The sequence below is a fragment of the Ochotona curzoniae genome, unplaced genomic scaffold (assembly GCF_017591425.1).
Source record: "Ochotona curzoniae isolate NIBS_2020 unplaced genomic scaffold, NIBS_Ocur_1.0 contig_66, whole genome shotgun sequence".
Taxonomy (NCBI): Eukaryota; Metazoa; Chordata; class Mammalia; order Lagomorpha; family Ochotonidae; genus Ochotona; species Ochotona curzoniae.
In genome coordinates, this window is record NW_024466512.1 from 3684598 (window position 1) to 3710882 (window position 26285).

The following is a 26285-nucleotide window of genomic DNA, read 5'->3' on the forward strand; positions in this document are numbered from 1 at the left end:
CATTCACTCCCTAAGTGGCTGCAGCAGCTGGAGCTGAGCCGGTCTGAAGCCAGGAGCCCAGAGCTTCTTCCAGGTCTCTCACGCAGGCACAGAGTCCCAAGGCTTTGTGCCATCCTTGACTGATATCCCAGGCCACAAGCAGAGAGTTGGATGGGAAGTAGAGCAGCTAGGACATGAACCGGTACCCATATGGTATCCTGGCGCATGTGAGGCAGCAACTTTAGCCACTAGGATAGCACGCCGGGCTGTACATTTAAATTGTTTAAAGTTACTTGAGAGGCAGTTTCTGCTGTCCACTAGACTCCATAAAGGCTCACAGCATTTGGTGCTGGGCTGGGGTTGGAGCCAGGGGCTGGGAAGTCGCTGGTCTCACAGGTGGGTGGTGGGAACCCTTTGCTGTTGCCCCTCAGGGTCTACATTGGTGAGAAGTCCAAGTATGGAGCCACAGCCAGGAACTGAGCCCAGGCACACTCGCTGCTGGGCTCTTGGGAGTCCCAGTTTTCCACACTTGACTGGCATCTGTGTGTACAAAACTTTAACCCCTGACTGCTCATGTTCTTAAAATGTATTTTTGGAGAAGAACTCATTGGGTGTAAAGGATTGATTTTATGGCCTCTTGGCTTTTGTTGGGACTCAAAAGAACAATTCTCTCCCTGCACCACCTGCCCCCTCGTGGTAGCACTCGGACCTGCTGAACCAAAGTGAAACAGCTCCAAGCTCCAGGAAGATTCAAGGGCCTTGGTCCCTGAGCCTCCAGAGGGAGAGGCTGCATTTGCCATTGCTTTTACAAAATGTTGAGTAGTAGTTGCAACATAACAGAGTTGTTATCTCTCTGAGTTATTCTCTGTGTAACTGAGTCTCTCTCTGACCTTTTGCTAATTTACTGGGAGATTTAAAAAATACCATCCTATTTGTGTCAAACTTCAAATCACAGATAAGTTTTTATTGGCCAATGTCACAAGGAGTCTTCAAAATTTCATGGAAAATCAATATTATGAAATTTAAATGGATTTAATTTTTTTTTGGCACCAGAATGAGCTTATCTTTTGATTCTATTTTCCAAAAGTTTTTGAAGTAACTTTGTTTCCTTCTTTGGGAATGTGTTATATTTGATCTCCTCTGGAACACTTTGCGTTTTTAGGATCTTCAGTGTGATGCTGTAGGAGCCAGGGGAGTTCTCCAGTGTGTAGTGATCCCTAAATTGCTTCTAATTTGGGTTCAGCGTGTCCACTATTGTATTTTTGAGTTCTTTTGAGAATTGTTTTTTGAGAATTGGGATTCTTGTGACAAATCAAAATAATGATGGCTCTGGAGGGAATTGACACATACATGTGGGGAAACCTAAAATGCAGAATATAGCACATTGCACAGTTTCATCAGATCACAAGCACCTTTCGGCTGCTGTGTTGGAGATGCAGGAAGGAACGTGATAATGTTGTCCTAACCTGTATTCAAGCATGAGTTTGGGAAGAGGGTTGTCCCGCAACAACCATAAGCATAACAGGTGTCCAGTCAGGCCTCTGGGGCATCTCGCCCTGTGCTGACCCTGTCTGTACCACCAGGAGGGTGGTTTCCCAGTGAGAGGTACTGGAGCAGGATGTGCCAGCGCCAGGGAGTAGCATACAGTCAACATAGAAATGAGAAGGCTCTGTTGGGTGAAAAAATGGAGCCGGTTGCTGGGGCTTGATGGGTCACAGCAGTGGAGCAGTCATGAGAAAGAAGTGGGGAGCCCAGTGCAGGGGGTCATCTGGGTCCCCTCCTTCCAGGACCATTCCAGGGTTACAAGGAGAGGTTGGGAAGAGCCGAGTGCAATAGAGATAGAGATCCGCATCTTTGGTGTTCCTGCTAGTCTGATTCTGAAGATACACGCCCACTCTCTTGGGATTCTTTATAAAGATGCTTCACACAGTGGAAGTGTGCATGCGCTCCCCTTGAGGTAGAGGAGGCTGAAATATCACCCATCGGTGCAGCTGAGCTCCGCTCCGCTCGGGGCTTGCAAATGAGCTTTCTGCTCTTCTCCTAAGCATCGATCAAGCCAGCCCGGGAGGCGCTGCTGAATCCAACATCAGTGGAGGATGGATGGGGCAGAGGATTTTAACATTGAGTAATTGGATGTGAATCTTTAATTACATTTTGAAACTTAAAGCACGCAAACAGGAGTCCCTGCAGCTGAGCTGAATTAGTTCCTCAACCAAAAGGAATTGAGGGCATGTCAGGAGGCCAGCAGCAGTCAGAACGCCAGTGAAGACCCTCAGTTTTCACCTTGGCTCTGCCTGCAAAGCGTGGATGGTCTTAATTTGGGGCTGTTTGACCCCTGGCTGCTCCAGCCTGCTGCTTTACCTGCTGGCTACACAGCTATCATCAGGAGCCTTGCTTTTTCTAAGGAAATATTTAGTAACCACTTCTTTGAGATACAATCCCTATAGCTACAACCCCAATGGTATGACTGTCTTGGTGCTGTGTGGCTCCAGCCAGGGAAATGTTTTAGAGGGGGAGGATTTAAAAACTCGTTGTGTTGGGCCTGGTTCAGTGAACGGGTGGGTGGAATCCTCACCTTGCATGTGCCGGGATCCCATATGGGCACCAGTTCAAGTCCCCAGTTGCTTTACTTCCCATCCAGCTCCCTTCTGGTGCCCTGGAGAAGCAGTTGAGGATGGCCCAGGGCCTTGAGACCCTACACCCGTGTGGGAGACCCAGAAGAGGTTCCTGGCCCTTGACTTTGGATTGGCTCAGCTCTGGCTATTACAGCCACTTGGGGAGTGGGCCAGCAGACAGAATATCATTCCTCTGTGTCTGTCCTTCTCTCTGTGGATCTGACTTTTCAAAGGAAGTGAATAAATCTTTAAAGGGAAAAAAATTCATTGTGTCACTGAATGTGGCATGTTGGGGCTGAAAGAACTTCCTCTTTAGACGTTGATTGTTGAGTGTGTTGAAATAAAGTAACAGTAGACAGAACAGTAGAAGAAAAGATAGATGAACTCTGCAAGTGCTGGGAACATGTTCCCAGGAGCCCAGTGGGATGCAGGCTGTTTTACAAGCTCTGTCCACAGGGAGAGGCAGGTGAGGTGTGCAGGCACTTTTAGAGGGAGAGTAAAAGATTTTCAGAAATGAGTGGCCCCCTGCACAGGTGGTGACTGAGACCAAGGCCTCTGGGTTCTGGGCATGGTGTCCTCCCTAGTCTGGCCCGCATGGACTGGCATGCCTGGGGAAGGGGTTCACCGGAGTTGGCTGCGTCCTAAAAGATCCAGCTTTGGAAAGGAGGAGGGGCATCCCAGAAACACATCCAGCACCTGTTGGTTTCTAAGCTCTGTCAGTTTGAAATATCAGCATAAAAATTGCTGTGCTTTGGGGTTCAGTGTTCAGAGCCCCAACATTATCAATAAGACACCACAGATGCAGGGAACTTTCTGGTGGCCCAAACCAAAATGTTCCTTAGCTCCTTTCCTACAGAGAAATCCTGTCCCCTCGCCCCACTCAGGTTATTCTTCCTGCAGGGGACTGCACACCCTTTTCTGTTCCAGATAAGGCAGGAGCTCCCTGCTTGCCTCAATGACACACAGGACTGGCTGTCAGGGCCCCAGAGCCTGTAGAACTCATCCGCTGCATCCTTCCTGAAAATGGTCCTGACCCACTAGATGGGTGGTCATGTCAGACATGCAAAACAGGCCGTTTCCAGTTCAAAGGGAAGCTATAGTGACATCGGCCAGCTAGTTGGGGAGGAAGTGATCTCGGTGGCAGTGCAGTTGAGCACTTGGCGCCCCTGTCCACCTGGCTTGTGTCTCCCACTGTGACAGTGTACGTAGAACACAGAGCTGGGACCCGGCAGGCCTGCCACCTCACCCAGGGAAGCTTCAGGCTGGGCAGGACAGCAGGTGAGGTGCAAGAAGCTGTGATGCTGAGCCTGCGTGTTGGATTTGCTGCTGATGCCAAATGCTCACCCTGCCTCCCCGCACCCCATCATCTGTCCAGCGACACGGACTCAGGGCACGGCCAGTGCTGTGGCCCAATGAAGAGCCAGGAGGCTTCTAGTGCTGCTCTGCACATAGTGGCTGAGGGAAGATGGAAGAGCAGCGTGCAGATTTAGTTTCTCAGCAGCTTTCCTCTCCTCTGAGCCAAGGGAAATTAAGAGAGCCCACTCCTCTAACAGTGCCTGTCCACCATATGGGGCAGTGGCCTTGCCCTGTGGCTCACCAGCACATCCTGGCTCATGGCAGGCTGCCTGAACACAGGAAGTATCTGCAGGCTCTGCTAGGATGCTACCTGCACACAGGTGGTGTCAGGTTGTGCCATCGGACTGTGAGTGAGGTTTCTGCCTCTGTTCCTTGTCTCCTGTCACCCGCTGGGCAAGTGGGTCTTCCAAGTTCTCACTGGACTCTTCAGGACCCCATCAGTAATGTGGTGATGGGAGCCACATGGCACAGGAAGATGGGACGCTGTGCATCCCGTACGTGTCAGGATCCTGCCGAGCAAGGTGTCCACTCTTGTGCGGTTGGCTTGTTGAGTGATCCCAGATGGACACCACCTAGAAGCTTGGGTGATGCCTTTACATGCACTAGGCTCTGCTCCTGCAGTCGGGTTGCCTGATTGTTGACTCTCATGGCTGGACAGACAGGGAAGGTTTCTCTGAGTGACACTCCAGCCAAGGTCTTCAGGACAAGAAGGTGCTTCCCTTGTGAGAGCGTGGAAGGAACAGCTGGTAGAAAGCCCCCAGAGCAACACAAGAGCGAAGCTGCCACATTGAGTGGGACTGGTCAGTGGAGGGGCAAGGGAGGTGACAGAGCCCGACTCCAGCAGGGAGCCGTCTGTTGCATCTGAGGAGCACTGAAAAGCCGTCAGGGCTTTAAGCAGAGAACAGTCTTGATCTGACTTGAGTCTCAGAGCTCAAGAAACAGGAAAGTCAGCAGGTTGAGCAAGTTAGGCAGGTGAATAGTCTGCGTGGAGATGGAGCGAGAAGGGCTCCAGGTGTGTTTCAGGACTGGCAAAGCAGACAGAGGTAGGAGTTGAGGTACCAGCCTGGACTGGTAGGCAAATAGGCCGTTGTTGGACGTGATTGGTAGCATGGGCCCTGGTCATCTTCAAACATGAGAGGCCCTGAGCAGACTGCTGCAGGCTCTCCAGTCTCTGGGGGCATTCTCCATTGCTGGCATGCTGGCAGAGCTCAGAGATCCTGAGCACTGGGCCAAGCTGGACCCAGGGGTGTGCCTGTGCTTAAGACACCTGCAATTTCATGAAAAGGGGGAAGTACCCCAATATGGGAAATCAGAATGTCAAAACCCATAGAAGAGTCAAATGTAGAAATTCAAGCAATTGTGTGAGATGAGGGAGACTCGAAGGTCATTTTCAGTGTCACCGTGACATTGAGTCACCCACAGGGGTGCTGGAATTGGAATGACGTTCTCTCCTAAGCCCTTAGCTTTCTTCAAAGTTTGAGTTCTGAGGTGTAATTTTATTAAACCCAAGAGCCATTGTTTTTTCTTTTCCATCTAAAATCACACATGAGTAGTGAGAGTCATTAGAAAAATGGAATGGTTTTTAAAGACTTTTCTTTCTAGTAATTGTTCTGGAATATAGCTCTTCCTGTAGTCGGCTGGCTGGTGAAAACCATGATGAAATGTGTTTTTCAGGGGTTAAAGAGCACATGACTTTAGCTGTGTTCAGAAGACAAACTAGCAGGAGTCCTCATTATCCAGTATTAAACCCTCGATCATGACAAGTAAGCTATATGCTAGCATAATCAACAGGGACCTGGACCTTCGGGCAGAGAAACACTCTAGTTCCTTTTTGTTTGTGTTTTTACAATCCCAAATAGAAACAATACATATGTTTTCCTTCTTCACATTTATTTTTAGAAGATCTGCAAGATGAAATGCCTTCAGCTCAGCCACATGCCTCCCATTAGCCTTAATGGGACAAAGACGTCTTCTAGAGGAAAAGTCTAATCCCCGAGGGTACCAGCAGGCCTGGGGGCACCAGGCACGTTGCACAAGTTGTGAGCTGTGTCCTCCAGAGGGGCAGGCCCAGCCCCGGTCAGATGCCCCATGCAGGTTGAGTCAGCTGAACTGCCAGGGCCCCTGGGAGTTCAGCGATTCCCTCCCAGCCCTGTTCCTAGGCCCCCTGAGGCGGACAAGGCAGGCTCTGCTGTACTCACGGAGGAAAACCCCTGGGTCTGCAGTCAACTCTCTTCTTGTTGAATTCTCTTCTCCAACCCCAGGACACAGGGTGGCCCCAGAGCTTTGCCCCATTGACTGGATTTTTCCAAAATTCCAGCACAGTTTGATAATGTGCATCATCCTGAGCCCAGCTCCCAGGAACGGACATGGGAGGGGCCATTTACAGTAAGGGTTCACCTGTTTCTACCTACTGGTTGACCTTGTTTCATCGGTCTCAGGGCTGGGATAGGGTGACTTTGGCACACATCCCACTATGGATACCATTTTCTCTTCCCCAGGGTCTATGTACCCAGGGAAATCCAGCTAAAGTGCTTGGGGCACCCCTGAAGGTGAGAGGGTGAGACTGGTTAAGATGTGTCTGCTTGGAGGAGCCTGTCCCAGCAGGCCGTGGTACAGAGGACAGGCAGCTGGCTCTGCTTCGGCATCCAGAAATCACCTGAGGTCTCACCGACGTGGCAGCTCCTGCAGGTAGCTCCCCATCCTCATCTCATCTGGGACATGACAGAGGCAGCTGGCCTATATAAGAAGTGAAAAGCATCATCCCAAGAGCTCCCCTCAGGCCCAGAAACGGGGCTCTGTGGTCCCTGCCCAAGAGGCAGCTCATCCGCCTCCACATGAAGTGGACACTTGTATCCAAACATTCAACAGGTGGGCAGGATGTGAGCTGGGGCAGGCTGGAGATGTGGAGGTGAGAATGGGGGTCAAGGATCTAGCCGACTGTCTTCCTGTTTTGTCTTCTCGTGTGTATTTTCTGCCAGACTTGAAACAAAGGGCAGAAATCCATCTATACCACCTAAGGCATGACTGCATCTCACCACGGAACATCCCAGGGCTGTGCACTGATCTATTGTAATGGGCACCATGGGTAGGGTGCTGTTAGCCCACTGTGCAATAAGCAACTGAGAGAGTTGTGCACACCAACGCAATAAATGAGGGACAGGACTAGGTGGATGCTCCAGGATTGTTCCAGCACCTTCCATCCTCCTGAAATGATGTCATATTTCACTCGCAGTCATCCTGGGGCATCTCATATGATGGGTCCAGCAGAGCTGAGCTCAGGGGAATTCTGGGTAGCCAAGGATAGCAAGGATTCTGGTTTCCAAGTGATAGCAACTATTAACTGTGCTGCCATGTTCCTGGGTGTTTTCATAAATAGGGCACAGGAGGCAGTTGATAGGCACAATGGTACAGAGAGAGCTTGCGACACCCATGTCCCAAATCCAGGTTCTGGTGCCTGGGTTGGATCTTAGGTCCAAGGCTAACCCCTGGTCCCTGCTGAGTTGCCCCATGGGAAGCAGCAGTGGTGATGTGACTACCTGAATCCCTGCCACTCCTGTTGGAGATCTGGATTGAGTTCTTGGCACCTGACTTCCACCTGGCCCAGCCCTGGAAAGCAAACCAACAGATGGAAGAACTCGTATTATGTCTGCTTTTCTCTGTTTCTTTGCCTTTCAAATAAAACTTAGAAAAAACACAGCATAGGATTTCACAAATAACAATGCCATTTCTGGTGAATTAACAGTAGTAGTGTTGCAAAGTGACTTGAACATGGAGGACAACGGCTGCTTTGGACCATTTTCAAGTCACTGAACGCTGAACCAAGTTAGATGGACAGAGAATAGCAGGAGCAACACAGACACTCTTGTGTGCCCCAGGCCCACTTCTCCTCAAGTAAAATGCTCACAAGTAAGAGCTGGAGCCAACCAACCGGACCAGTGCCAGGAAGGACCAGCGGCCCGGAAAGTCCCGTGTTGAGGGGAGCTGTCCTTCAACAGCCCCACCCCAAAGACCACTTTGAAAAGCATCCAGGGAGTTAGTGTTGTGGTGCAGTGGGTCTAGCTGGGATTACACTGACATCCCATGGGAAGCACTAGCTTTAGTCACAACAGCTCCTCTTTTGATCCAGCTCCCTGCTCGTGTGCCTGGGAAAGCAACAAACCCCTGGACTGGACCCCTGTCGCCATTCCTGAATGGACCTCCTGGCTTTGGCCTGGCCAAGCCCTCGCAGTTGTAGACATTTAGGGAGTGAACCATCAGAAGGAAGATTGCATGTCCCTAATCTCTATGTAACTCTGCCTTTCAAATCAATAGTTCTTTAAAAAAAAAAAAAAAGGAATGGCAACAATGATGGGAGCAGCTGTGGTCTGAAGGAAGACAGGGGTGTGGAAGAGCCAGAAAATGTGAAACAACACACACCTGTCCTCCTCGGAGAGGCTTTGGAAAGACCTTCCTTTTGGTTCTGAGGTTTTGAGTTTTCTGACTGCGTACAGGGGGAGGGGGTGGCAGCGAGGGGGAGGGGGTGGCAGCGAGTGGGATGGGGAGTGAGAGGGCATGTTCTGCCCTCCCTGCATCGCTGCCAGCCCTCGTGCAGGCTGCTGTAACCCTGGCTGCCAAGCCCTGAACATGTCACAGTGACTTCCTCTGTGACCTCAGCAGGCTGTCCCCACAGTGCTCAGCACATTCTGGTCCTGTCCAGTGGCTTTGGCCCGCTGCCCACTTCTCCAGGATGGTCATCTTTTCAATGAGACTGTGCTATTTATTTCCACAAAGAGCTCCCGCTGGCTTGAGGATGGAGGGGAATGCATTCACCCCATGCTTTAAAGCAACAGTTGAACATATTTCCATTTATCTGAAACTAAGTGGTCTCATGGGCCTAGCCTATAAAATGGCGTTTTGTGTCTTACGAATGAATTGGAGAAATATATTCCTCAGGAAGTCTGCAAAAAAGGGGGCGGTTGGAATCAGAGCATGTGGCTGGACCGTACCAGCTGTTTCGGTCATCGGGAAATGTTGGTCACCCCAGGGGGCTTGAGCCTGGTTAGCTGTCGGGAGATGTTGGCAGGGAGGACCAGCTGGCGTCCCGGTCTCCATGTTTGCAGGGAGACAGCAGCCAGGCCAGCCCGGATGGACTCAGACGCATCTGTCTTGTCGCTTGATTTTATTCCCAGGGCCTGCTTTCCTGTGGCCTTTGCTTCTGATTGGCAAAAATAGCTCTTCAAAGGACACAGCGCTCCTTGGGACATGTGCACAGGGCCGGGGCTTTGCAGCTGGGCTGGGGCTGGCAGCCCTGAGCTTGGTGGCGAGCCTCTGAGAAGGCCAGGAAGGTGAAGCCAGCTCATGGCGAAAGAGCTGCCAGCAGCCCAGCTGCCCTGAGAAGTGGAACTGGGGTCTTTTCCAAAGGAATCCTGCCGTCTTAGAATTCACTTCCTTTTCTGGCATGGAACCTTGGGGGTTTTTACATCCTGCCTGTCAGGGTTTCCAGAGCTCGTCATGAAAGTCAGGTCTAACTGGCCTTGGAGGCAGGAAGAGGTATCGTGTGTCAGGCACGCATGCCTCTTTCTGGCTCCACAGAGCAGCAAACCCAGGGATCCTTATGGCTGCGTCCTGAACATGTATGGACTTGAGTATGTGTCAGGAATTGTGTGAGCAAGGGGATTTTGCCATCAGCGCCCTCACAAATTCCAAACGTTCTATGTCACACTCCAGACTCGGTCTTTGCTCGTGCACATGAGCCTTTCAAATCGGCTCTTTAATTTTGTTTCCTTTGCAACTCCACACACGTCACCCCATCACTGGCCAGTCTCAGATTAAACGTTGGTTATCCCCCAGCACCTGCTTGGTCCCGTCTTCATCTCCACTCTGATTGCCAGCCTCGGGAATGCCAAGTATGAGCATATGCCCATTTGCCAAACATTTTCACAGAATTAGGGGAAACGTCACATATGTGCAAATCACAGCCAGAAAACAGCTGTTCAAATAGGACTCTGGGCTGTGCCAATGCTCAGGACAGCGTGTGGGCGTGGCTGGGAGGCTCATGTCTGTGAGTTGATGAGCAGGAAGGTCCCAGGGCTGCTTGGGAGTGGACCTCCAGCAATGCCCTGCTTGCAGGTGCTGTGGGCCTTGAGCTCATGTTAGCCAACTTGGCTCCAGCCCTCAGGAAAGCGCTGGAAGGGCAGGTTCACTTGAGCTGCTTCTGTGTTCTGTCCCCCTTTCGCTTCACAGAGATCTTCTCCCGCTGCTCTGGCCGTGCCTGTTGGCTCCACAGGGTCCTGCAGGCTCTCTGCTGCCTCCCACAGCTTGGATGAAAGCAGCATTCCATGATCAGAACTGCCTAGAACAGCTGGCCAGTGCCTCAGCTCAGGGCTGCAATTGGAAGTGGCTCTGTTCAGATGCAAGTCGGGCGGAGGGCTGTGGCTGCTGGCCCCCTTTGGCCCTGCCCCTCACCCTTAGATTTGCTTGCTGGGCCCCTCACTTGTTGTCCACAGAGGATGGGAGCAAAGGAACAGTAGGACTGGTGAGGTCAGCAGACTGGCTCAAAGGCCCCACCCCAGTGAAGGCCTACCTGGCAGGCACATTTTTTGGGGAAAAGCAAGGCTCATGGATGATTCTGTTAAGCATTGTCTGAATTCCCTTGCTTAACAGGTCAAGTGAGAAGTCCTTTAAAAGACGATCTAATTCCATTCATGGTAGTGACCTGACAGCTGTTTGCTGTCAATGTTGTAATTTTACAGCGACTTATAAGGAATATCTGTAAATTGTCATCTTTGATCATTGTATGTGTTACGTACAGCATACAGAGACCACATGTTTAATGATCCTCTAAAACATGGCTGCTGCTTGTTCTGCACCACAAATCAGCGTAGCCTCTGGTTCTCAGAGTGCCAGCTCACGTCTGCTGGGGAAGCTCAGGTGCTGCAGTCCCATCCTCCGAGAGGCACCTGGCACACAGTTGAAGGTGTTCAGAGCTGAGTGACGTGAGCAGGGCTCCGTTCTCCTGACAGCTGTGCCCTCTGGGTTCTGGCACTCTCCATTTTTTCTCCTGTGTTCCCAGTCACCATGCTTATTGGAACACTGTGTCTGTAAGAGGCCAGTGGCTCACAGAGACCGATTTAAGCAGGGCAAAGATTGGATAACATTTTGGGAGAGGAGGAAGAGCAACATGTCTTCTGTGACAACATCTCCCGGCCAATGGAGGAAAGGTGCTTTAAGGAGGGGACACCTTTTTCTGCCATTACACTAATGATCTGCAGAGGCTGCTGGACCCTTTCTGTACCCCTATCCATGCTGCTTCTCAGTTGATTGTCCATGCTGTTCTCAAAAAGCTCCTACCACCGACCTCACCCCTGTCCTGCCCCAATCGGCTGAGGACCCACCCTTCTCCACAGGGAGTGTCCTGCCAACTTCCCAACCTGGTGAGCTGCCAGGAAGAGTCTGTTCAGAGCAGCCACGTCCCTGGCCCTTGTCCTGCTGGCCATTGGCCCTGTGCTTGGCACACGGCTATTGACCCTCCTGGGTGTTCTGATTCAGCCTATCTGCCGAACTCCCTTATGGAAGCTTTTATCTAACAGGTGCAGTGTTCTCTTTAAGATGGATAGTATTGTGCTTGCAAGTCTGAATTCTAGCATTGAAGATGTATTGGTGAAGGACACTGACCAAGGTAGGAAAGCTAGGTGTTAAAGCAGTGATTACAGGGGCACACAACTCAGTGAGTGAGTGTGGTGGGGTGAGATATGAGGGGCTCTGAAACCCAGGAGACCTGCTTCTGTGCCATCTAGGAGATAGCATGGTGGGTGCTCTGTTTAATGTCTGCGACTTGTATATGTGATTCATTTCAGAATGAAGATGAACTTGACAAAAGCATAGTGTTCCAAGGGACTTTTCTACAAGCCAAGAATGCAGGTGTAATAGGGGCTTGTGATAGTTGGACAGGTGTTCACTTCCTAGCATACAGCTTGATTCTGGGTGGGAGAAGACTGAGCCATGGAACATCTGCCAGTAGGGTCATGCAGTTTAGAACGGGCTTATGCTTGGGGCCCAGCTGGCAAAGGTTTGACTTAACAATTTCTCAATCTTGGGATGGCTCAACAGCAATTTTCATTAGAAAACCATCTCTCACATTTTGAGCTTCTCCCTGGCTGGAGATACAAGCACTGTGGGCACGACTCCCAGTCGGCCCTGGGATTACGAGGGAGAAATCGAGGTCTCCCAGTGTGCTGTGCTCTGCTGCTGAGCCTGGACACACAGGGGGCCGTGTGAGCAACCTCCACACACAGTGTTTTCAGCTTTGACTGGATTTCTTAGGCCGTGACGCCAGCGTAAGTTGAGGAGCATCTGTGCAGGGAGTTTACCATTTTAGAGGAACCCGTGGTACCCCAGCTCCCCAAGCACTACTCGGGAGAAGAGCTCTGAGCTGCATTCCAGGTGACAAAACCTTGTAAACCTCTGCTTTTTCACACTTCTAATACAGTCATAGCTTGGCACAACAGTGGGGTCTTTGCTGTGGTGATGTCACTTAAGGTTGAGGTCAGGAATGGAGAACTATAGGTCTGTAGTATATGGCTGGGACAGAAGGCCCATGTGCTACCTGCCCCCAGATGTCACTCAGGATAATTCCAAGGCCGATGGTTGTACAATTCAGCATGGCCCAACAGTTGCCCACAAGTCCTTCTTTGGCTGCATAGTTTCCTACATTCTAGAACATCAAGGACATTCTCCTTTCTGGGAGTTGTCTTAACCCTCTCAAGCCCATTGGTGCATCCAATTTATCCTGAATCATTCACTTAAGAACATATATTAAATGTGATAAGGAGGGGCCTGGCATATGACTCAATGGCTGAATCCTCACCTTGCAAGCACCAGGATCCAATATGGGCACCAGTTCATGTCCTGGCTGCTCCACTTCGTGTCCTGGCTGCTCCACTTCCCATATAGCTCTTTTGCCTATAGCCAAAAATAGCTGCAGAGGATGGCCCAAAGCTGTGGAAACATGCATCCAAGTGGGAGACCTGGAGGAAGCTCCTGGCTTCAGAATGACTTGGCTCCAGCCACTGCAGGCTCTTGGGGAGTGAACCAGCAGATGGAAGATCTTTCTGTCTCTCCTTCTCTGTATATGTGCCTCTCCAATAAAAATACGTAAGTGTTGAAAAGAGAAGTATGATGAGGAGGGATGAACATTGGATGGAAAGATGGGTAACAGACAGACTGAAAGACTGGTTGACCTCTGTGCATTTGCTGATTTGGAAGGGCCTTTATTGAAAGACCCCAACCCTGGCGGACAGGATCTGGCAGGCTGAGGCTGCCTCGCTGAAAGGGACTCAGGTGTGGATTTACTAAGAGAGCATTCATAAGAGGAATGCCCATTTCAGAACTTCTTTAGACTATTTGATACGTACACAGAATTGATAGTTTTTTCTTTTGAAATACAATTCTGGAAAGATATTTTTTCTGTCAATCTTTAGTTGGAACATAACTTTATAGCAGGTGGCCGAGTGGGCTTTGCCGGCTGCCGTCATCCCCCAGTAGCTGTGTGTCCCAGCCACGGAGACCCAGCGGCAACGTGGCATGCATTTCCTTCTGTGATAAGAACCTGGAAAGTTGGATTTTTCTCCTTGGAGAATATCAAAGTTGAAATTGTACAATTTCTTACCTTGTGCTGGATCCCAGGGCCTTGGAGCTACTTGAGGGCCCTGCACCCTAAGTTCTGTTCTTCCCACAGCAGTACACACTCGGCCCCTTCCGTGTGCTGTCTGTTCTGGTGTGTGGGGATGCTGTGGCCCTGGAGAACAGAGCGCAGGCAGTGTTGGGGGAGGCCAGCATTGGCAGCACAGCAGCCGGCCTGGAGCCTGCTTCTTCCCACAAATAAGCCAGTTGAGAAAAGATGGTGAGCTGCTTGTCACAACTCGTGTTCTTCCTGTAGCTCCCAGTGTTTTGTCCTGCAACACCTGGGAAGGTTTGGAGTGCCTTGCCCAGCAGTGGCTCTCCCCCAGGTGTGCCCATGCTCATGGTGGGAGGGGTACAAGCATGGGGGTGGATAAGTGATGACGTCACTGCCTTATTGAATACAAGCCTCTCTATTTGTCTCACAATTTTTTTTAAAGATTTATTTATTTATTGGAAAGTCAGATACACAGAGAGGATCTTCTGTCCGATGTTTCACTCCCCAAGCCGGGAACCAGGAACCTCTTCCGGGTCTCCCACGCAGGTACAGGGTCCCAAGGCTTTGGGCCATCCTTGACTGCTTTCCCAGGCCACAAGCAGGGAGCTGGATGGGAAGTGGAGCTGCTGGGATCAAAACCAGCGCCCATATGGGATCCCGGCACGTTCAAGGCTAGGACTTTAGCCACTAGGCCATGCCGCCGGGCCCTGTCTTACAAGTTTTTAAAAATTTATTTGAAAGTCAGAGTTACGGAGACAGAAAAGGAGAATCTTCCATCTCCTGGGTCACTCCCCAAATGACTGTAACAGCGAAGCTGGCTTAGGGCCAAGTCAGAAATCTAGAGCTTCTTACTGTTCTCTTATGTGGGTGTAGGGCCCAAACACTTTGGCTGTCTTTCACTGTCTTCCCAGGTACATTAAGAGGGAGCTGGGTGGAAAGCGTAGCAGCTGGGTCTGGAACTGGTATCCCTATAATATGCCGGCACTGTAGGCATCAGCTTTACTTGCTATGCCACAGTGCCAGCCCAGCCACCCACCCCTCTCTCTCTCTCTCTCTCTTTGTCTTTTTAAGCACTTGTGGTGTTCTGAGAACAGCAAGTCTAGAAAGTCCAGTGGTTATGAAATAGCAGTGAGCAGCAAGCCTGTGTCCCAGGTCTCACCGCTGTGTCTGCAGGTGCTGTCTGCAGGACCAGCACGAGGTCCTCTGTGGATGTCCCTGGGGAGTGCACCTAACGCGCGTCTGTGTTTTAGCATGCTCCGTTGGCAGTGCGCCTGGGAGTGCCCCTCACTGACAGACACGGGTCCAGGGTTTTGATGCTGCCCCGTGGACAGCCTTTGCTTCGTTAGCAAAAGCCATGTGGACCTGGCAAGCCACTTCCTACCTCTGCACTTCCCCCAGGGCGTGCGTTGGGATCAGCGTCTCGGTGCTCATGACCATCACCGGCACTTAGGAACTGTTTGTATCAGGGACTGTGCAAGGCACTTTATAAGCCTTATTATTATTTCAGATTTGATATTTTATGTCCATATTAATTAAAGCATCTAACTATGGAAACTTTAAAACGTTTAATTTTCTAAATAAATAAGTGTAGCACATAAAGTATAATGATGTAATGAATTAGTATTTATCGTTATTAACTCGTTGTATTATCAGCTGTCCCCTCAGTTTTGTAGCAGAGGCTAGACAGCAGAGGCTAGCTGGGGTGGGATTTGAACCCAGGCACGTCTGACCCCAAAGTCGAGGCACTAAGCCGGGTTCCGCTTGGAGGGAGAGTGTCCTTGAAGGCCTAAGGGCAGCACCTGTGGCTTCCTCGCAGCTGAATGCTGTAACAGTAAATACAGATGGAGCTCATCGCTGTGATGGAGGAATAATAGTGCTAGAAGTTTCTGGAGCTCGGGCTGGGCACGGGCTCCCCTGAGGTGGAGTCGTAGCCCCTAGGCCTGTCCCCAGCAGACCCTCAGGTGCAGGAGTCGGTGTGGTTGGAGACTCCCCCTCCCCCCAGATACCTTGAGCATGATCTCATTTTATTTTTAGTAGAAACAAAAGTGTTCTCTGGAAGCAGTGAGAAGCAGCAAGAAGTGCGTGTGAGCTTGTCTGCTCCCCAGGCGGGCCAGCAGCTTGAAGGGGACGGCCCCCTGAGCCACGACTGGCTGGTTGGAGAGCTTTCCGAGTCCCCAGCGAGACACTGCCCCGCCTCGCTGAAGCCTGCACTTGCTTTGTCTGGGCTTCTCTGCCCTCTCCACGTTGTGCACACTGCTCTGCAGGAAGACAGTGGTGATCAGATAGAGAGAGAGTACCCCACAGGTAAGGAGCAGGTGGCGGGGGGAGACCACCCTTTCTGACTCACCTGGAGAGTGTCATGACCATGTCTCCCTGGCCCGGGCCACATCCTGTCACTTTGCAGGATTGCCTCCTCTTCCCTGGGGGAGAAGGGCAGGATCAGCAGGTGTGAAGGGTGGGCAGGCAGTTCCAGGTATCAGCAGTCCTGGTGCCAGCCCGGCTGGCCTCACTGGCTGGGCCAGTCCCACCTGAGCCTGAGACGGAGCCCCCATCCTCTGACAGGGCCTCCAGCTGAGGAAGGCCTTGACACTGACCCTGGCAGTCCATGGCCGCGATGAAGGCAGCAGGCCCACCCAGCTGACTGCGGCCTCTGCGGCCACCTGGCAGGTGTCACGGCTTGGGATGTAGCTCCCACCTGTGCCTGACACTTCACAGGCGCAGTACAGGGCACTTTGCCATGCCCCCAGCAGGCTGAGATAGCCCCTGGCACACTGGTTCTCTTCCCCAGGGAAATGATCCTCTACCAAACTGCACTACTGGAGGCTCGCCTGTCTTGCTCTGCTGCTTTTGCAAGCATTCGTTCTCACTCCTGAAGGGCGTCCGTGCGGTGCCCCTCCTCGGTCTCCCGAGCCACTCCTGCTGATACTCTCTGCCTCCCCCCTTCCCATACGCCTGTCTTCTTGCCAACACTTCCTCCAGGTTACGTCGGTCCCAGGAGACCATGCTTTCTTCTCAATCACTCCCCACCCCCAGAAGCAGCAACAAGAGCCCCAACACACACCCCTCTCCCATGCTGCCCCACCCCAGGCCTGTCCAGCAGACCCGGAATACCCCCATGGCCAAGCTGTAAAGTGTCTACTTGGCTCAGACCCACAGGTAGTCAGACCTGCAGACAGCTGGGGATACCGATGGGTTTCCAGTGTAGTTGGGACAGCTGGGCCAGGCCTGAGTGGTGGCACGTGCCACCAGGGGCTCTGGTGAGAGGTTCATGGGTGGTGAATCTGGCCATGTGGGCCTTGCGATGGCTGCTCCAGCCCGTCAGTGCTCAGAGGGAGAGTGACTTGGCTCAGCTCTAGGGGGAATGGCAGGCTTGGCCTGCTAATGCAAACTGACCCCAATTCTCAGCAGTGGGCCTGAGGCAGGGATGCACCTGGAGGTGGGAGGGTCCAGGGCAGAGGTGGACACAGACAGGACAGGAGCAAGGAGAGGCCAAGCGGGGGACAACAGGGCACAGAAAGTGAAGGCCTGGGAGAGACTGGGTGCTGAGTGTTTATTCTATATTTATTGTTATATAATAATACATATTTTTATCATTATTAATAGCCAATGATAATTGCTGTATTATTATATAATAAGTAGTTCGTGTTTAACAATCTCCTTGTGCTGCCTGAGGAGCTGAGGAATCCACTCATTTCCTGACCTGTTGCGCGCCCGTGCACGCACGTGCACACACACACGTCAAAAGCGAGTCAGCACTGAGAGGGAATGCACTAAGCATTTTAGCTGGCTCTGGGAAGGCTCTGGCGACTCGAGGAGAAGGACAAGCTGGTGGGCAAGCCCCCAGGCCCCTCCTCCTGCCCTCATATGTCTAGTGGAGCACACTTGGGCTGGATAAGAGCGCATTCCCAATGGCCAAACCCGGATAACAGCTCAGACCATGCTTCCTGCGGAACAAGAGTGGGAGTGCTTCCTGGTGTGTGAGCACAAGCATCACAGACCTCAGGGACCTTGGGCACAGCCGATGCCCAGCTGAGCCTCCATGAGGCCGGGTGGCAATGCCCCCAGTGACCGGGGCAGCCAGGCAGCCAGAGGGTCTGGGGTGGGGGTGATCTCCTTGAGGTCTCGAAGTCCATCTGTCTCTTGTGTCTGACCGTGTGTGGCAGCCCTCTTAATGGCATTCTAAACCTTCCCTCCTAGGGGACTACACATGCTGTGACTTGGTATTGCAAATAAAGGGATGTAAGAAGAGTGCCAGCGCCACAGCACCTGAGCCCTCGCCCCCGCCTCCGCCCTCGCCACCACCGCCCCCGCCACCGCCGCCCCCGCCACCGCCTGCCGAGGGACCTGAGACTCTGGGCCTGTCAGAAAGCTCTTCCAGGCCTCAGCAAACACCTGCCGGCTGCTTGACCTTACAGGTAAGGCTTTGTGTCCGTGACACTGCCGAGAGGTGCCCTTTCGTGGGGTGTGTGCAGGAGCCCGACCTCGCTGCCACCTCCGAGGCTGGAGACGGAGCTGCTCTTGCCAGTGGCTGTGGCTGTGCGGCTCCAGGCAGGTGCCCCGTCATGTTTGGTTGCTGGAGATGGTGAGGCTAAGGGCACTGGTCGAGGAGGAGGATACAAAGCCACGATGGTGGTGACAACAGGTGCCCAGGCACTGGCAGGGTCCCTTCCTCAGCATCAGAACCTTTGCTGCTCCTCGCAATACCCCGGGGAGGCAAAGAGCCCTGCGGAGGCGAAGTCCCTTCAGTTAGGGACACCAAACTTAGGAAGGCTATGGCAGTCGCCCAAAGTCACACAAGCCTGAGCTGAAGGATGAATGGATGACTTCCTGCTGTGTCTTTTCTGCATTGTATATATTTCTTATATTCATAAACAGCAGGAGGCCAGAAAACAGCAGAGAAGACCCCTGCCGACCAACCCCCCCCCCCCCCCCCCCGTTCTTGTAAGGCACATGCTAAATTGTAGGCCTCCTTGCAGAATGGAGATGGATCTGCTGAGGACTCAGACCTGAGGCCCCGGTGAACTGTCCACAGTGCCCCAAGGGGACTGGAGCCTCCACGGGCAGACATGGGCAAGGAGCGGGTGAAAGTGGGGGCCTGCAAGCCTTCCACAGCGCCATTTCCCCAAGACAGGAGCTCTCTGGAGTCCCCACGCATCCAGTGGCGTGTGCCTCACGGGTGCTGGTACCTATAGGGAGCTGGCCGAGAAGCTGCCTTCCTGGAATGGCCTCTAGAGGCACATGCGTGACGCACACGAAGCTCACACAGCCCTCTCCCAGGAACTCAGGATGCCCGGAGGCTGAGAGGGGACTGGAGTGCAGGCACGTTTAGCAAGCCTTTACAGAGATCTTGCCGCTTGCGGAGCTCTAGGACGTGGCTGTGACACCTGGCTCTCGCTCCCAGGGGCTTGCAGCCACACGCGAGCGGATGGAATGAGTTGTTGCTGCCACATGCAGTTCACCTGCAGGTGCCCGCTCCACGCGGTGCCCGCATGCCTTCCAGCTCTTGGTCTCTGCACTCCGGAGTGATCAGCTCGGGTGTTGGGAAGGGCGGCCAGATGCACCCTTTGCAGTGTCAGGCTCAATTCTTTGTAGTTTCCTGCCAGCCCCGCTGCCGTGGGGCTCTTGGAGCTGGGCTCACCATGAAGAACTGGATTGTCCACCTGTCACTTAACCACCTTTTTACACAAGTTTGTTGGGGGAAAATGTGACCTGTCTGCACTGTGGCTTTGCTCTCTGGGTGTGACACTTCATTAAAATAGATATTTGAGAGACAGAATAACAGAGAGGAAGGGAAGGAGAGAGGGAGGGGGATGGGAAGGAAGGAGAGAGGGAGGGGAAGATCTTTCATCTGCTTGTCTACTCCCAAATGTCCCCAGTGGCTGGGGCTGGCTCGTGTCAAAGCCAGGAGCCCGGAACTCCATCAGGCTTCCCCCCATGGGTGGCAGGAATCAAACAGTGGGGCTGTCTTCTACTGCCTTCCAGCACGTTAGCTGGGAGCTGAATTGGAGCCAGAGCCGTTTGAACTCTGATGAGCACTTCAGTGTGGAGTGACAACATCACAAGTGGTGGCTTAACCCACAGCACGGTGGTGTTGGTGCCTGGGTGCGGCACTTCTGGCTGGCTCCTGTTGGCCAAGCCGGAGCATTGCGCTCCCTTCTCCTGATAATGAAATGGCCTCTGCTCCCATTAGGAAGCACTGGAAGTCCGTAAACCCCAGTTCATCTCTCGCTCCCAAGAACGGCTGAAGAAGCTGGAGCGCATGGTGCAGCAGAGGAAAACGCAGCAGAAGGAAGGTGTGGGCCAGACGCAGAGTGCCCCTCCTGTCCGGGCCAGCAAGAAGCAGTTCACCGTCCCCCATCCACTTAGTGGTGAGCTGGAGGCGTGGGGGGAGGTGGGCACTGGGGAGGACGGAGGTGACAGGCGTCCTGGGGCTGGGGCCACAGCCGTGCAGAGTTGGCCTCCGCATCATCACGCCTGGTCCTGGAGCCAGGCCATTTGGAGAGTTTACATATGAGCACCCAAGTCAGCAGGAATAACTTGAGAAACAAATCCGTCTCTGGCTGAAAGAAGCCACGCCACTGTGGCCGCCAGGGCATTCGGTTTACATTCTTGGCTCCCAGCAGGAGATCCCCTTTGCCCTTGGTAGATTGCAACACACATCTCGGAGTGAGAGCAACACACATCTCGGGGTGAGAGGTGGAGCCCAGCTTGTCTGCATTGACATCGTCCTCTTGAAATCCCTGCCCTGAGTCCAGAGGATGGACAGCTCACCTGCTGGGCACCCTGAGGCCAGCATCACGGAGAGTCCGGGAGGGAGGGCATACCTTCCCTCACAGGAGGCCAGCTGTCAGGAGCCTTCCCAGGTCCCGCCATCCTGCATTGACCAAAACTGACCTCAGCCCTCCCAGCACAAGCAGAACAGACTGCTCAGCGAGCAAGAACGACAAGAAGAGACAAGGCAAGAACGGCGCCATCCGAGCATGGACTCGAAGTCTGCCAACCCAAACCTTACGCTCCCCAGGCCTGAGAAGGCCTCCCTTTGAGCCTCCTTTTGGCTCCAGGAATGAGATTGTGCTTCCTAGGAAAATGTTTTCACCCCTAGGAAGTGAAAACACGGTTCTGAGTAGAAGTCCTTTGGGGAAATAACCATATTCAGTAACATGCAGCTTAGTCAACATGGCCAAGGATCTTATTAAAAGCAGCCAGGGAGAGAAGACATGGGAGTTGTCACAGAATTGTGGCTCACTGCCAGGGCCCATGGGTAGGACTCCGTTCCTGCCTCCCAGAGCCCTGGAGCAGGCTTGTCTGCAGCCCCTGCAGGGGCGGGCTTGAACTCTTCCCTCCCACCCAGGGGCTTTGACTAAGCACCTGCTGTGCCTTGCGCATGACATGTTCTAGCAGAAGGAGAGATGTGCATTCTCTCCCAGTGGAAACAGGGCTTTTTCCGGCCAGCTGGCCAAGACAGGTGTGACTGAGACATGTTTTCTAAGGGGCTGGTTAGTCCCTGGCCCAAGAAAGAGCATGGAGTTCTTAAGGTGCTGGTGAGGACCAAGTGCTATGTACAAGCAGAAGCCTCCTGGGGAGCCTGGGCAGTGATGCCCTGAGCTGCATGGGCCACTCCGCCTCAGCTGCTTGTTCAAAACACCTAGGCTGTCAAGCTGCTGATGGCAGAAATAAAATGCAGCATGTTGGAGAGTGGCGTAGTCACAGGTACCTCACTATGGGCAGCCTCGGGGTCACCACTGGAGCCTGTCTCTTCACATCGTTTAGGGAGAGAGAGAGAGACCCCTGAGGCACTCGGGGACTTACTCGGTGGGGATAGTGCTGAGTGCCCTGGCCACAGGAATGGGCCTCTGGTGGTGAGGGACACTGTCAGTCCCCAGCCACACAAGTGATGTGACCTTGGACTCTGGAGCTGCTGGAAGAAAATGCCAGCAAGGTCCATGCAGAGCACTCCCTGCCAAAATCACCCTAACACATTCCATGGCTTCCTGCAAGGCAGAGGGCCAAGTTTCCTTGGCCACAGGTGGTTCCTTGGGGAGGCTCTGTGCGAAGACCTGTTCGTTCTGTGCCTCTCTCCAGCATCTAGAGGCTCCTGGCCATGCTCGGACTTCCTTGGCATGTGGGGCATGACCTGCTCTCAGCCTGTCCCCCTACCTTCTTCCTGGACAGGCTGAGCTCAACTCTGCCTGTCCCAGGTGTGGGAGCTTCCACAGGTCTCACGTGGGAGTGGGCACATTGCTGCTCCCCACTGTGATGTGTCTGTGTTGATGTGAACTTGACTTTGCTGTTTCTGTTGAGCCAGTTAAACCAGACAACCTCTGCAACCGGAGTGCCACATATACCCAGGCACGTGAGAAACCATGTCTGAGACCCCTAAGCCAGTCTGTGGTACATGGCTTGTCTTCAGCTGTCTGCTGGCGCAGTAAGAGAAGCAAAGTGCAGCTGTTTTTCTCACATGCTAAATTAGTTCATAAATCATATGCATCAATGTGCCCTGGCTGCAGTGTCCAGGCGTCTGTTACAAAGGGGAAGCTCAGATTTGCTTTCCGGGCTCCAGTAGCTGCCTCCGGTCTGGGCTCGGGAATAGGCCTGCGGGGTCCAGCGCACGGTGCTCTGAGACCCTGAACTTGGCAGGGAGTGCTCTGCATGGACCAGCACCAGTCATCATGTCATGTCATGTTGGCTGTGTGTACATGCACCTGTGTATGCGGGTATGCGGGGCTGGGAACTGCTGAAGGGCCAGGGAACGGCATCACGGTCTCCAGGTCCCCAGGGGAAAAGACCTGCAAGGGCAGCGGGGTGAGGCGCAGCGTGGTGCAGGCTGGGCTGCAGGTGAACATGCAGTGGTGAGAGGTTGCAGGGCATGCTCAGCTCCTGCATGGGGATGTGGCAGGTGGAGGACACGAGGGTGCAAAGGTGACCTCGAGAGGCCACAGGTCCACACCCAGCCTGCCAGTGAGTCTGACTGCCACCCTTCTTCAACAAGGGCACCTGGCCTGGCCCTGCCACACAAGCCTGTCCTATCCCTCCTCTGTTATGTAAGTCTGCCTCAGCCTGCAAGTTCAGCCTCTTCCATGAAACTCTCCCTGGCTCCCTGAGACCCTTGGCCTGGCCTCTGCAGTGGTTTTCACTCTTGGCTAAATGCTCTGCTAACAGCTTTTGCCTGTGCCCAACATGCAGCGACTCAGGAGGCTCAGTGCTGGGTGCCAGACACGTTCCGTGTAGCCTAGCTCCTGTCCTAGCATGCTTCCCCCTGCCATGGTTCTCCCAGGCCAGGTTGTTCCCCTAACGTCTGAATGCACCAAAAACCCGTGGGGAACGTCTCTTCCTTTCACAAAGCTCCCGCAGTCCTACCTCCTGCATCGTTCATTCATTCTCTCCCCTCATCCTCACTCTCACCCGTTCTCTTACCCTCCTCTCTTGCCCCCATTTGGACATGTGTGGCTGCTGTGTTCATTCCTGGCCCTAGATGGCCCACCTTCTTCCCTTCCTCACATCAGAGCAATCACCTAGTGTGTGGGGACAACACACCTCCCCATCCCGAGATGGAAGGGCTTGCAGGCCCAGGACACACCACAAATTAGACTCTGAGTTCATCTGAATAGCATTATCCACACTCCCAGATTAGCCAAATCGGAACCATTCCAATCACGGACAGAAAAGTATAGAATTCTCTAGAAAGTACTGCAGAATCCCTTCCCCAGCAGATCTGCCTTTGCTGATGACTTTCGGGCTGCAGCAAGTATGACCATCAGCAGCACTGCCAAGGCAGCTGGCTGGAGGTGTGACCCAGCAGCTAGGAGGGGGAGGCGGAAGTGGCCGCAGCAACCAGAAGGCGCTGCTCCCCACGCAGCAGGCCACGCTGTCCTCGCTCAGGTCAGGAACGTTTTCCCATGGATCATTCGGGTAAATGTTTGTGTTTAGTTCTCCTAATCTTTATCACAAGGGATTTTTTAATGTGCTTATCAGATTAAAAAAATATATTTTTTGCTTTATCAGCCCCCAAAGAACACAGGAAGCATGAGTTATTAAAGGGCCATTTCCTCAGTAGGAAGGCAAGCACACACCATATTACCAGTGCTCTTCACTGACACCGTGAGATGTCCCGGGGAGGGGGGGAGCGCAGGGCTGGGAGGCAGGGCAGTGTCATTGTGTTCTTAGAACCTTATCCTCAGATCACACTGAACTCATTAAAAATTAAAATGAAAGGAAACATGAGAAGAAAAGGCCATTCATATCTATTGATTAGAAGTAGACTCAAAGCACAATATAGCTTCCAACTAAAATAACCCAAGCGGGATGGGATTTGTCCCGGCGTTGAGTCTCGGTGAGACGCCCACCTCCTCCTTGGGCACAGTTCCCACTTGGAACCCGCACTGCTGCTTCCTGCTCTCACAGTCCCCAAGAAGCAATGGCTCTCACAGTCCCCAAGAAGCAATGGCTCTCACAGTCCCCAAGAAGTGATGGCTCAGTGACTGGGGCCCTGCACCCACGTGGGAGCCCTGGGTTGAGCCCAGCTCCAGTGGCTGCAGTCATTTTGGGGGTGGTGGGGAGAGCGAACCTGGGTATGGGGGAATCTGTCTTTGTCTCTGCTTCTCAAATTATAAAAGTAATAACACAATGTAAAAACCCTGAGTTGTAGAGTGGGAAGGAAAATGACTTTGTGAGGGATTACGCATTCCAGTTTCCTTGATTTTATTTTCCAAATCACTTCCCTTCGTGTTCCACAGGGCAGTTAAGTAATAAACCTTGCTGTGACACTAAAGATATAAATCTGCCTGCAACCAGCGTGACGCTCATTAAGCATCAGTATATCACCCTATCTGGTTCTCCCGCCAGCCGGAGAGCTTGGCGTTGGAGCGGTGCCTTCACCCGGACCTAAAGCTGCTCTCAGACTCGCCCGGTCTGTGTCCGCTTGACGGGGAGTGTGTGATTTGAGGCTGCATTAAAGCCCCTCTAAAGAAGCCATTTAAACCTGTCAGTCGAGCACACGCATGCTTTGTTCTGGTTTTCCCAAGGCTTAATGAACAAAGATTCTGTAGTAACGTATCTGTGAAGCACGGCGTCGGTGTTTGCAGACACGAGGACAGGTCAGAAAGTTCATGGGAATGAAATTCAGAGGCAAGTGGACTTGGGTGTAAAGCGTTTGCGATCCACGTTCGGCCTCTTCACGATGCGAATCTTCCCATGCATCTGAGAGTCTTCACAAGTTCTGAAAATGTGTATTAAAAAATAAAGCCATGAGCAGATTTCAAATTTGGGAATGCCAAAATAAAGTCTTTCAGTTGCGTTTATTCATGAACATTTAAAAGCACATCTGTATTTTACATTGTGAGATGATTAAGCTAAGACTTAGTTCACCTTTCTATCGCTTATTTTTGTGGGGGAACACCTTAGGCTTGCTCTCTCAGCAGTCCCCAAGTGTGCAGAATTTTAGTAACGGCTGTAACCACCACACTGTGCAGTAGGTCCCGGAACTCACCCCGCCCATTGAGCCACAACTCCCCTTCCTCTCTCCCTCTGGCCTCTCGGGCTCAGTGTTTTGAGGTGTCCATAAATGAGAAAAGGGGGCAGCATTCGCCTTGCTGTGCCTTGCTGGTTTCAGTGGAATGCACTGACTTCCGGGGTCAGCCATCAAGCTGATGATCTTCCTTTTCAGACTTGGATAGCCACCCACGGTCACCCACGGCTTCTGTAACCCTTCTGTGGCCGTTCATGGCCGGGGAGCTGGGCTCATGCTTGACTTTGACTGTCGGGATCCCACTTTGGTGAACATAAGAACGAAGCTCTCTCTCTGACACACACCAGAATTGGAGCTGCTGGATCGAACAGTGATTGTACTATTGATGTTTTGAGGTGTGTCCATACTGCTTTCCACAGTGGCTGTATTAATTTCCATTTCCACCAACAGTATATGTGGGTTCCCTTCTTGTCAATACTTAGGGGCTTTTGTTTTTATATTGGCCATCTTAACAAGTGTTAGGCGATACTGTGATTGAATTTGAATTTCCCTGATGTTTAGTGTCGCTGAGTATTTTTTCCTTGACTTACCATCTATTTATAACTTCTTTGAAGAACGTGAATTCGGGTTTTTCACTAAGTTTTATTCAGCTTGCTTTCTTGCTATTGCTTTAATTACATGTTTTGGATATTAACACTTTACCAGGTCTATGATATACAAGCATTTTCTGCTGCTTCCTCTGTCGTCTCCTTTGTTGATGAAATTCCCTTTGTCCATGTCTGCCTGTTTTCTGCTTTGGTTGTTCGTGCTTTTAGGTTCGTATGCAGAAAATCATATTGCCCAGACCAATATCATGAAGCTTTTCCGCTATGCTTTCTTCTGGTGGCTCTTGTATTACACGTAAGTCGCTGATCCACCATGAGCTTATTTAGGGGTGTGGTATAAGTCGCTGATCCACCATGAGCTGATTTAGGGGTGTGGTATAAGTCAAGTTCAATTTTGTGCTTGGGAATTTCTTGTTTTCCCAGCAGTATTTATCAAAGACCCTGTCCTTTCTTCATCCACCGTGTTAGTTAAGGTTACTGAAGGTAACTGTGTGGATTTCTGTCTAGGTTCTCTGTTCCATTGGATGTCTGTTTTCATGCCAGTATCATGCGTTAGGATTAGTATAGCTTTGTGGTAGATTTTGAAATCAATGTGATACCTCCAGTTTGTT

General features: G+C 52.2%; 1 protein-coding gene across 2 annotated transcripts in view; it reads left to right on the top strand.

Moving 5' to 3' along the window:
* CUNH10orf90 (chromosome unknown C10orf90 homolog) overlaps positions 1-26285 on the top strand; it is a 179883-nt gene that overhangs the window by 137900 nt on the left and 15698 nt on the right. The window contains exons 5-7 of one of the 2 annotated variants that reach the window (XM_040991737.1): positions 15640-15909; positions 17803-18020; positions 19796-19973. In XM_040991737.1, coding sequence (XP_040847671.1) covers positions 15640-15909; positions 17803-18020; positions 19796-19973 — 666 coding nt within the window. The remainder of the gene's footprint in view (positions 1-15639; positions 15910-17802; positions 18021-19795; positions 19974-26285) is intronic. The other variant, XM_040991738.1, reaches the window with a different exon arrangement.